Consider the following 12,215-nt stretch of genomic DNA (forward strand, 5'->3'; position numbering starts at 1 on the left):
AGCCTCTCATCCGTGCACTGGGGAGGGGCGAAGGGCAGGAGGAAAGAAGCTCAAGGCCACCCTGAACTCCATGTAACAGTGTCTCAACAACACAATCGAACAGAAAGGCCAGTCCTTATGAGCACGCTGCCAGGCTTATTCCTGAGCCAGCACTAGGGCGAAGTTCCTCTGGTGCTCCTCACAGCTACTAAAGAACTGTAAGGTCACTGCCAGAGGAGTTAATACGAATAAACAAGCTTTGTATTTTGTCCTGGTGGACACATTCTTGTTGGAGCCCATTTTTCCTAGTGGCTTTACCCAGCAGGTCTGCATAGAGAGGATGATTGGAGCACGGGCCTGAGTGCAGGTGTCTGAGATGGCCTGCACTTGGCTGTGCTGGGGGGGGACGTCTTTTGCTCCACCCCTTGGCGTTCCTTTCAGTATCCTCCGGCAGAGGCAGTCAAGGCTCGATGGATTAGGATCCAGGCCCTCGAGTGGCTATCCTGTATTTTCTATCTGTTTCTCTCCCTTCTGTCCTTTAACTAATATTTCCTGCTGCTCCTGCTCAAGAGTACTCTGGGGAAATGTGGGGGTGAGGGATGGCCCCTCACACATTCGGAGGCCAGCAGACCCAAGAAGCAGGCATAAGTTGCTGTCCTCCATAGAGGCACTGATTCACTGGGTAGGGTAGCTCAAGCGCTAGATGTTCGTTCAATCGGGATTGCTCCTGGCGATGGCGTGAAAATAGAGAGGAGACTGACCTCTACAGAGACAGATTGTCCTTTAATCAGAACAATGGAGAGCAGAAGCCTCTCCACCGGAGTGGAGACCGTGCACCCAGGCACAGGGGCCTGAAGAGAGAAGCCTTGGAGTGGAAGATTCCATCTGCAGGTCTATTGCCCTGCAGTCTCAAAGTAGGTACAGACAGAGGTTGTTAGATTGGCTGGCCAGTGCATCCAGGGATTCTCTTGTTTCCCTCCAAGTGCTGGGACTATAAACTCAGATACCACACTTGGCTCAATCTCTCTCTCTCTCTCTCTCTCTCTCTCTCTCTCTCTCTCTCTCTCTCTCTCTCTCTCTTTCACACACACACACACACACACACACACGAGAGAGAGAGAGAGAGAGAGAGAGAGAGAGAGAGAGAGAGAGAGAGAGAGAGAGAGAGAGAGAATCTCACTCTATGTCCTGAGACTTGGTATGTAGACCAGGCTGGCCTCAAACTCACAGAGATCCAACTGCCTCTTAAGTGCTGAAATTAAAATTAAACTTGTGTGCCACCATGCCTGGTTTAATTAGAATTTCTGTTCCTTATTTTTTTTTTTTTTCGAGACAGGGTTTCTTTGTGTAGCTTTGCGCCTTTCCTAGGACTCACTTGGTAGCCCAGGCTGGCCTCGAACTCACAGAGATCTGCCTGGCTCTGCCTCCCGAGTGCTGGGATTAAAGGCGTGCGCCACCACTGCCCGGGTCTGTTCCTTTTTTTTAATTTAAAGATTTAATATATATACGGTTGTTCTGCCTGCACCAGTGACTGATGGAGGCAGATGCAGAGATCCACGGCCAGGCACCAGGCAGAGCTCTGGGAATCCAATCAATGACAGAGGAGGGATTCTGCAGGCAGGGGACATGGAGATCATGATGGGAAGACATGCAGAGATGACCGGCCACACTGGTGGAGACCCATGAACTGTGGACTAATAGCTGTGGAGCTCCCACAGGACTAGACTGGATACAGGAGATGGTTGTTTAGCTTGAACTGTTTGGGGGGGCCCCAGGCAGGGGGATCAGGACCCATCCCTTATGCATGGCTGGGCTTTTCGGAGCCTAGTACCTAGGGTGTGACGCCTTGCACAGCCTTGGTGCAGGGGGAAGGGGCTTGGACCTGCCTCAGCTGAGCTTGCCAGGCTCTGCTGACTCCCCATGAGAGACCTTGACTGGGAAAATGTGGGGATGGGGAGGTGGGTTAGGGGGAAAGGCTAAGGAGTGGGAAGAGGGAAGAGGGGGGAATCTGTGGTTGGTATGTAAAGTGAATAGAAAATTTCCTAATAAAAAGATTTATTTATTATATATACATGGTGTTCTGCCTGCATGTATCCCTGCAGGCCAGGAGAGGGCACCAGATGGTTGTGAGGGACCATGTGGTTGCTGGGAATTGAACTCAGGACTTTTGGAAGGGCAGGCAGTGCTCTTAACCTCTGAGCCATCTCTCCAGCCCCTTCTTTTCCTTTTTGTGATGATGGGGATTGCACAAGCTGGACAGGAGCTCGGCCACTGACCTACATCCCCAGAAGTTCGACTTTTGTTTTTTCTTTTTGAGACAGAGTTCCTCTCTGTAGCCTTGGGTGTCCTGGAACTCTCTATAGAGGTATGGGCCACCATGTCCAACAGTTCAACTTCAGTGTACTTATATTCAAATGAGGCTCAAGAACAAGAGCTGTGAAAAAGGAAGTGGTCTGTTTTCAAAGTTGTCACTCATCAAATTTGTAACTTTGGTGGAAGTTCACTCAAAATGTAAGGAATTATTGATATTGATTCATACACACATTTTATTTTCAGAGTGGGTCTTGCTATATAGTCCTGGCTAGTCTGGAATTCACAATGTAGACCAAACTTGTCTTGAACTTGCATTGCCTTGAACTTGCATATGCTGAGATTAAAGACATGGGCTGCTGTGCCTGAACTTGAGGCACCATATAATTTAAAATAATGAAGTATATCATTCTGAGAGGCCTCCACTGGAACCACTCTGTCAGGCGAGAATTAGGCCAGCTCTCCCATGTGCATGGTGAGGGGTGGGGCCTGTTCTCCCTTTATCTAGGCCTGCAAGGGGCGGGTGTGTGTGTGGGGGGGGTTGGGGTGGGGTGGGGTAGGGGTGAGGGTGGGGGGAGCAGCTCTTCTGAGCCTACATCCTGGAGCCAGCTATCCCATGGTCCCTGGTGGTAAGGTCAACACAGATGCGGTAGGGACAGGGGACCCAGACATGACCCTCAGGTGAGGCTGGGTTTCCTTTTAATCTAGTCACAGAATGTCATATTTCAGACATCAGTAAAACAAATTCAGAACACTGAAAACAAACCTTGCTAGCCAGGTGGTAGTTGGGCGGTAGTGGTGCACACCTTTAGTCCAAGCACTCTGGGGGCAGAGGCAGGCGGATCTCTGTGAGTTCAAGGCCAGCCTGATCTACAGAGCTGGTTACAAAGAGAAACACTATCTTGGAAACAAACAAACAAAAACCTTGTTTTGCTATTCATTAGCCAAACAGAAGGTAAAGTCGAACTGTTTTTTTAAAATTTATTATTATTATTATTTATTATTATTATTATTTTTCTGGGCAGTGGTGGTGCATACTTTTAATCCCAGCACTTGGAAGTCAGAGGCACAAAGATCTCTGAGTTCAAGGCCAGCCTGGTCTACAGAGCAAGTTCCAGAATAGCCAGGACTACACAGAGAAACCCTGTCTCACTAAAAAAAAAAAAAAAAAGTTTTTTAACTCACAAAATTTATTGTTCAAGGCCAGCCTGGTCTACATAGTAAGACCCATTTCAAAAAAATGAATCACAATTTATTTATTGTGTATGTGTGTGGAAATACACATGTGGAAGTCAGAGGACAATTTGTTGGGGAAAGTTGGTTCTCTCCTTTCATCCTGTGGGTCCCGAGGACAGAACTCAGCTTTCCATTCCTGGTTTGGTAGCAAGCACTTTTACCTGCTGAGCCATCTTTCTGGCCTTTAACCTTTGCTTTTTACAATGTTTTTAGATTTATGTGTATGAGTGTTTTGCCTGCATGTATGTATGTGTACAACATACGTGCCTGGTACCCAAGGAGTAATGGATGGTTTGTGAGTATGAAGTGAGAAAAAAACATTTGCTAAATCCTGAGCCATCCTTGGGCTAAAACTGAAGCCAGCCTGACTGACATACTCAGGCATGTATGGCACTTGGAGGAACTTTTGCTAACCTGCATTGTTTTGCTCGTGCAACCAGAAGGCTTTCTGCCCCCTTCCCTGATCAAACAGAAATACCATGGTGACACAACTGTGCCCTGTTCTTATTAAAAATTAATAGCCTGTCATGCTTGCTAAGAGCCATCGAGGCTATATCAACAGGATGTACCAAACTCGTGGTTTTTACCTTATAAACCCTCTGCTTGGCCGGGCTGTGGTGGCGCACAACTTTAATCCCAGCACTCCAGGGGTGGGCAGATCCCGAGTTTGAGGCGAACCTGGTTTAGGTTGGAGTTCCTAGAGCAAGTTCCAGGACAGCCAGAGCTGCATAGTGAGATCCTGCCTCAAAAAACCAACTAACCAACCAACCAATCAACAACAACAACAACAACAAAAAAGACTAAGTGATCTAAAGGGGAAAATAAAATCACCCCCTGTTCACTCAGCTTGGGGTCACCCCTAGACTTGTAGTTACAAGAGTGCATGCCCCCAGCTGGGTCTGTGTGGCTCAATAAAAATTTCAGATTCATCAAGACTCATCCTGGTCTCCTTCTCTTGGGTGAGAATAGGCTGATTACAAGTTGGGAACCAAACTAGGGTCCTCTGCAAGAGCAGTAGGTATTCTCAACTTGAGCCAACTCTCCAGCTCCCACCTTTAACTGTTTTTAAACTAACCTCATGGCAGACCTCAGTATTTAATGGAGATTCAGGTGACATTGTATGTGTTTTTGTTTTCTAGCTTTGTGTGTACTTTTTGTGACCTTGGCCTAGGCTGGCCTAGAACTCACCCTGATCATGTTCATCCTGCCTCAGCTTCCCAAGTGGTGGGTGGAATTATATGGAATTATAGATATGAGCCACCACACCCACCCAGCTGTTTTTTATGTTTTTGTTTTTCAAGACAGGGTTTCTCCATATAACAGTCCTGGCTGTCCTGGAACTCGCTCTGTAGACCGGGCTGGTCTCAAACTCAGAGATCCGTCTGCCTGTCTCCCGGGTGCTGGATTAAAGGCATGTGTCACCATGGCCCAGCCCATCCAGCTTTCTTTTAGTCCATTCTGTACTTAAAAAGCAAATGGTGGCTCAGAGGGTAAAAGCACTTGCTGCCAAGTCTGACAACCTGAGTTCAGTTCCTAAGATCCACATGGTATTGAGAGAACTGACTTTCATAAATCCCTGAAGATGTTCTCTGACCTTAACGAGTTCACAGTAGCAAGCACATACCTCTCCCCCATCATACACTGTAATCAACGTCAGCTTTTTTTGTTTTGAGACAGGGTCTATTAAATAGCTCTGGCTTTCCAGGAACGCACTTTGTAGACTAGGTTGGTTTCAGCATCATAGAGATCCACCAGCTTCTGCCTCCTGAGTGCTGGGTGAGATTAAAAGTGTCTATCAACACGAAGGCTTCTACCACCCCTTTATTACAACAGGGTCTCTGGCTGACCCATAGGCTAGGCTGACTAGCCAGGGAGTCGCAGAGCTATGCCTATCTTTACCTACCCAGTGCTGGGATTACAAGTGCGGGTTCTGCCATTTAGCTCAAGACCTAGTGCTTGCAGCCAGCACTGTGCTGCCTGAGCCATTTTCCCAGCCTGCAATTCTGTACCTGTGGGCCCCGGCCCCCGACTGTGAGTGGCTGCCTCCTTGCTTGCTGACCTTGACCAGATGTCCTCCCTATTTAGATTCCCTGCCAGTCTCCTTCTCACCTAAGGAGAGACCCACCTAAGGATCACCGGTGAGCTCGGAGAGCTCACCGGAGGTTCTTTGTTCCTGTATCCCGCACTTGGTGTAAACAACTTAGATGCAAGAATGTAGAACATTCAGTAGCAGGTAGCGAACTTCTGCCCTCCAGGGATCATCTATTGTGCTGTAAGACTGTATTTTAGGTTTCTTCCCTCTTTCAATAAACGGCATTCAGCTGTGGCGAATGACTCGTTGTCTCTTATCTCTATTTTTAATCCGCAGCCCTTCGCTCGGACATGGTGAACGGGTATCGGTAATGCGAGCGTTACCGCTATATGTACCTTTATGAATCTAGTGTCTCCTTTTCTCTGGGTACAAGATAGAACCTCGAGTCCAAGATAGAACATCCATCTAAAATCTCTCCTGAGCTCCTAAGTTGGTTATTCAATGCCCCAATGGTTGGGAAAGGAATGGATGAGAACACAGCAGTGAGAACGGCAAGCAACCAGGTGGATTCTCATCAAAGGTCCCTGAAAGTGGTTCGTTCTCCTCTTCACTGTGTCTCTGACTTGGTGAGACACGCTGTGTTCTGAAGCACTAAGGAGCAGTCAGGTACTATTGGCCCTCAGCTGAAGTGATTCCCATCCCACTCTTCCCAAGTTTTGTACATTTAAAAGGAATGTCTTTTTAAAATGTGCCTGAAATGTTTTGTTATGTTTCAATTTCTAGAATGAAGATGGCTTAGTGGTACAGTGATAGCTTGCCTAATACATGGCAGGCTCTAGGCCCAGCCCAGCAAAAGAAAACAAACAAACAAACCAAAACCTACCTCAAAGTCAAACATAATGGCTCATTACAACTACAGAATTACTCAGGCTGGAGAGATGACTCAGTGGTTAAGAGCATTGCCTGCTCTTTCAGAGGACCCAGGTTCAACTCCCAGCAACCACATGGTAGCTCATAACAAAGTCTAGTGGGATCTGATGCCTTCTTCTGGCATAAAGTTGTACATGCAGATAAAGCACTCATACATAAATAAAAATCTTTTTTAAAAGTATGGAATTATTCTCAGAATGTGCATGTATCATATAATGTGATTTGTGTTTACACTATGGTCTCACTCCCAAGATCTCACATATGCAAGGAACTCCCGAGCCCCTGATGTTGAGCACTTCTTGTCCCAAATACTTAGCTAAAAGATTATAAAATTCACAGAGAAATGGTCAAATCAGTTTCCCAAAAGGCAAGAATTTTGTATTTTATTTGGTTTTATATAGTTCTGATAGGGTCTTTCAGTACAGGATGGCCTCAAATTTAGTAGTGAAGGTGACCTTGAACTGCTGATCCTACCCTTAGTGGTAGGTAGGTTCATAGGCATATACTATTATACTTTGCTGCACATACCATTATACTAGGCCCCAATTTTTCTTAAAAAAAAAAAAGTGGCCGGGCAGTGGTGGTGCACGCCTTTAATCCTAGCACTCGAGAGGCAGAGACAGGTGGATCTTCTCTGCGAGTTCGAGGCCAGCCTGGGACACAGAGTGAGTTCCAGGACAGGCTCCAAAGATACACAGAGAAACCCTATCTCGAAAAACAAAACAAAAAAAGGGGAGAAAATCATATATACCTGACACTTTGGAGGCTGTGACAAAAGGTCATAGTTTGAGGTCACCTTGGTTACAAACTAAATTCCAGACCAGCCTGAGCTGGTGTTTCAGTAAAAATCAAATGTGAGGAATATTTGAAATGCCTTTCTTCAGCAGTAATCCTTGAAGTATTCCAACTTTGGAGAAGCATCAACAGGTTTTGCAGAAGTCAAATGTACTTTTTCAGTCACTGAAAAGTTACAGATGAAATGCTAAAGAGAATTTTTACACTAACTTAACCCCTCAAAACAGGGAACTTCTCAGATTTAAAATCAAGACCCAATGTTCAGCTGCTTAGACATGAATACATACTGGATCTATAAATGACCCATTATAAACATTTCTCTTAAAAAATTCAAGGGCCAGGAATGTGGCTCAGTGATATAGCACTTGTCTATATATTTGAGGCCCTGCATTCCACCCCCAGCAATACAGGGGGGAAATGGGCTTTAGAACTTAGAAACACTGTTTCAATAAATAAAAGAAAAACCAAAATTTAATTTATAAAGTTTTATTTTTGTATATGTGCTAGATCTTACGAACTGTGGACAATCTTTTATGTCAGTCTGTTGGCTTGTAAAAGGCTAAGAAGTATGTGAGATTTGGGTGGTGAAATTTCCTTTTGGGAACCCCAATTCCAAAATAAAAAAAAAAATTGCACTCATTAGTGACTTTAAAATGTGGTTCACCTTCCCCCCACTTACACCTGTAAGTTTGGAGGACAAGTGCTACATACTTCTGCAAACACAAAATAATAGTTAAAAATACAATCGGCAGCAAGTTCTTAATACATTCAGCACTTCTTTAGTGATTTATCACACCCAAAACCTTATTTTCAATATGCAACACTCAAGTAGGTGCAGGACCAATTCTGGGTGGTCCCTGCGATGAAACCAGTACTGAGAACGGTTTTGTTGCTAACACAAAGCTGGGGTAAAGGGGTGCTGTTTTCCTCTATCAGCAGTCTGCATGTCCTCGTACCTTCAAACTAGAAATCAAAACTGGGCACTTATCACAAAAAGGCAATTTTCTAAAATTCTAAATAAGGCAGGATATAGCCACCAAATCAACCACAAAATTTGACAAAGTAAAATAGTCCATGGGAGAACATAACCTGGAAAAATACTAATAAAAACCCAAAGAACTATTCCAAAGTAGTCACCTGAATATTCACAGACTGTTGCTTTCCTTTACAAAAGTAATTCAAATAAAAAAGGCTCCTCATCTTTTTAACCAATATGAGGATTAAAGACTTAAGTTGTTATTGTTCACTAATAAAAGTTAATCATGAAAATAGAAAACATTTGAATAATTCTAGGTCTGTATAATTATAGCTGAGACAAAAAAGCTGGGAAATCATCACTGAGAAAAATCAATGAAAAGAAACAAAGCCCAAATATGATTATGTTTGTATTTCTGCCTCTGTGATGCTGAACATGATAATTCGGTTGGTGGAGGGAGGGCTTAGAAACAGCAGCAATATGGTGTTTACCAAGTTGTACACGGAAATACTTAGATCTGACTGGGCAAAGCCCCAGTTCACACAGTTTTACAATTAAAATCTCTTCAGTCTTTACGTTAACAGATTCTACTGTCTTCAATAGAGTAATCATGCCATTTAGAAACGTGGGAGTATTTCAAAGGAAGACTAGTGATTCTGCAACAAACATTTAAAGGAGGAAACATATGGCTCAAAAGAATCAGTTGAGAGAATCAAATAATTTTTAGGCACTTTAAGACTTGAAATTTAAAACGTGCCATTTATGTTTTAGAGAAAGACCTCAAAATCACCACTATGTTGCTCTTACAATAACATGCATCTTAAAATTTCCGGTTATACATTAATGCTTAAAGAGTTAAATGTAGAAAATAATTTGCACAAACAAACAAAAATAACTCTGTTCACTTTCCCTCACTCGTGGTCACAACACAGACCAGCTCTTTCTCAAATGGAGGGAAACATGACTCATAAGCCCTCATTAGGAACTGGTGGGCTTATACACTCAAAGCAACTAATGGGGAGGGGGAATCCCTCCAAGACAAAAAATTCACAGCCTTTGAGAATGTCAAGTTTTCTCTTATCTAGGAAGTCACTAAGTTTTATGTATTTCATAATTTTGTTAAGGAGCAGAAAATATCAAAATTGTCTGTCAGATGGTAAGATAATGTAACTAGTACCAGTTACTTGTCCAAACAAAGCTAACCTACTCCACTACTTGAGGAACTTTGAAAACTTCCAGTTGGAAAGGCAAACACTGTACAACCTTTGCTCAAACTTCAATTCAGGCTGGAGGTGCAGCTCAGTGGTAGAGCACTTGCCTGGAGTGCTTGAGGCCCTGGATCCCCAGCTCCACAAAAACTGAAACAAAAGCCAATTCTGAAGTAAACAGAATCTATCTAGTGTCAAAAGTTGCTAAAATTACAGGAAGCCTAGAAGCAGGATTATGGAATACTGCAAATAAGATACCAAAGCTATATCTTAAATACTGCCCCTTTTAAATCACAAAATAAAAATGCTCAATTTTGCTTCTGCTTTGACCAGTGCCAATGATAGCCTTTCAACATTTTCCTATCAACTGAAATGTAAAAAATACAACCAAGCTTGTGCTCATTAAATACACATGTATATAAAAAAATACAAAAAGTGTAAGATTGATTGTTAGGGGAACTTTTATAGCATCAACTTCCTGTTTTCCAAGTCCTTTTAGTAAAGAGCCAATCTTTCTGTGCATAATATATGCAGTCTTTAAAAAAAAAAACAAGAGAGAAGGTACCAAAACCACCAAACACACCACAGGACAAAAAGTTCTTCTTAAATCAAATTCTATTTGCGAATTCAGCAAAATAATTTCTATAAAATAAAACAGCAAAATATTTAAATAGGGTGGGTTGTATCTGTTTGCAGGGGTATTTGGTTTTAGACAGTTTCCGAAAATTATACACATTCAAGTCACCAATTCTCTTTGAAATACAGTATTAACTGATGAATTCTTTTATCTTCATTCAAATTGTTTATTCTAAAATTGTGATACCTCAATTATATTAACTACCAGTAATCTTTTATTTTTAAATTAGACCCTGCTTTGAACATTAAAATTTTTGGAATGGAAAAGGAGCTAGGACAATTCTTGCTTTCAAGTAAAATTATGACTGAGCAGAGAATCAGTCAGACATCTTGGTGCAGAGGTAATCCAAAGACTGTGGGGTTCTGACTTCTGCATCATTGGGGTCCAGCAGAAGGAAAGTTTGAGAAGAGTCACTTAGTAAGCTCTACCAAAGAACAAAACAAGCACACCAAATACAGTTTTCTACTAGGCTCCAGCCAGCATCCTGGCATAGCAAATTTTTGCATATTTGTTTTAAATCTTTCAAAATTCCCACCACTAAATCGATAAATTTAAGTGTTCTTTATCCCACCCAGAGATCTGCACTGTCAAACACAAGAAGGAACATGTGTGCAACTGAGAACTGCTCGCTTGCCACAGTTCTCCCCTCAGCCTGTAGTTTATAGTCTAGGGTTGAAGAAGGAAAGCTCCGAGCAATGCAGCCTCCACGTCAGGACAACTGCAGTCATTATGGTAATATTTCCTCATTGGCTACACTACCTTGTGTGAAGCCATGCTAAATGTTACAGCATATCTATAGCTTCAAAGTGATTAACCTAACATCAGAATAAAAAGGCAATGAAAAAGATCTAGAAACATAGTACATCACCAATTTTCCACATCAACCAAATAATTAAAAGGTAACCAGCCTTACATTGCTCATAGTAAAATTGACTCCAGTGGCAAAGAATGAACATGAAACTACTGGTGTGACATGAATGGGCTCTTTTGTTGCTGTTGGTTTACTTTTTGTTTTTGTAAAGGAGGTGATCCAACTGCCACAAGGTAGGCAACACTGGCTGCAGAGTGCAGTGGGTATAACAAGAAAATTAATGTAGTTTTTGTAGATCTGTGAGTCTCATCAAGGAAAGAAAAAGTTTCTTGCTTAAGAATTAACAGTCAAACATTAATATACTATATACACCTTTGCCATTTACACATTAGCATCAGGCCATTTATTACAAAACACTATACACTTTCCACTGCAGGCGGGTTATATATTGACAGCATATTTCTGCAGGTAAGACAGTGAATAAACTCTCCACTCCATGTTGATTAGGAATAGTTTTTCTAGTTTTAAATATTAGCCAGACACAGAAAAAAGTTGGACTGTAAGGCCTGGGTGCACAGTCTTGATGGAACCAGTTAATATGTGCATTTCACTGATCCTTGGTCTGAGGTGGGGACACTTCTTCACTGCCTTCATAATTTTCTTGTGCTCGTTGGCCAGTTCTCTGAGGGTTATTCATGTGATGTGCTGCTGGGCCTGTATATGGCTGTCCATGCACATGGTTATTCTGAAAGGTAAAAGAAATGTGTGCATTACAATTTTTCCATGGCTGGAGAAATGGATCAGAGGTTAAGACTATGTACTGGTCATACAGAGGACCTGAGTGTGGTTCCTAGTACCCATGCCAAGTGGCTTATAACTGGCCTAACTCCGGCTACAGGGTCTGACACCTGAGTCTGCAACTGACACTCACTTGCATATACACACAATACCATAATTAAATGTGGCAAAATAAATCTAGGAAAAAGTCAACCTTTTTCCAACAGCAATCACACTTTAAAACCATGAGTTGAAATTGTTGGGAATGTAAACATTTATTTTATTCTTAGGACTTACTTCTAAATACACTTGCCTAATAACAAAAACTGGTTGAAAAAGAAAAATCTTACAGGCAAATACAAACCTCAGGACCCTAAAGACCAAGCAAGTGATTGGGTAGGTATGTAAAAATCTTTGTCCAAAGTGATTTTTTTTTAGTGTCAAATATGTATATTTAGGGACTAGAGACAGCTCAGTGGTTAAGAGCACCGGCTGCTCTTCTTGCAAAGGAACTAGATTTGATT

The 12,215-nt window shown here is 42.6% G+C and overlaps 1 protein-coding gene across 5 annotated transcripts in view; it reads right to left on the minus strand.

Annotated features, from left to right (window-relative positions):
- Positions 1-7,752: 7,752 nt before the first annotated feature.
- The window catches only part of Usp9x (ubiquitin specific peptidase 9 X-linked), a 145,099-nt gene continuing 140,636 nt past the window's right edge, over positions 7,753-12,215 (minus strand). For all 5 annotated transcript variants that reach the window (XM_076562498.1, XM_076562499.1, XM_076562497.1 and 2 more), the window contains one exon: positions 7,753-11,659. In XM_076562498.1, the coding sequence (XP_076418613.1) occupies positions 11,522-11,659 (138 nt within the window). In that variant the 3' untranslated portion in view covers positions 7,753-11,521. The remainder of the gene's footprint in view (positions 11,660-12,215) is intronic.

This window comes from Peromyscus maniculatus, chromosome X (assembly GCF_049852395.1).
Source record: "Peromyscus maniculatus bairdii isolate BWxNUB_F1_BW_parent chromosome X, HU_Pman_BW_mat_3.1, whole genome shotgun sequence".
Lineage (NCBI taxonomy): Eukaryota > Metazoa > Chordata > Mammalia > Rodentia > Cricetidae > Peromyscus > Peromyscus maniculatus.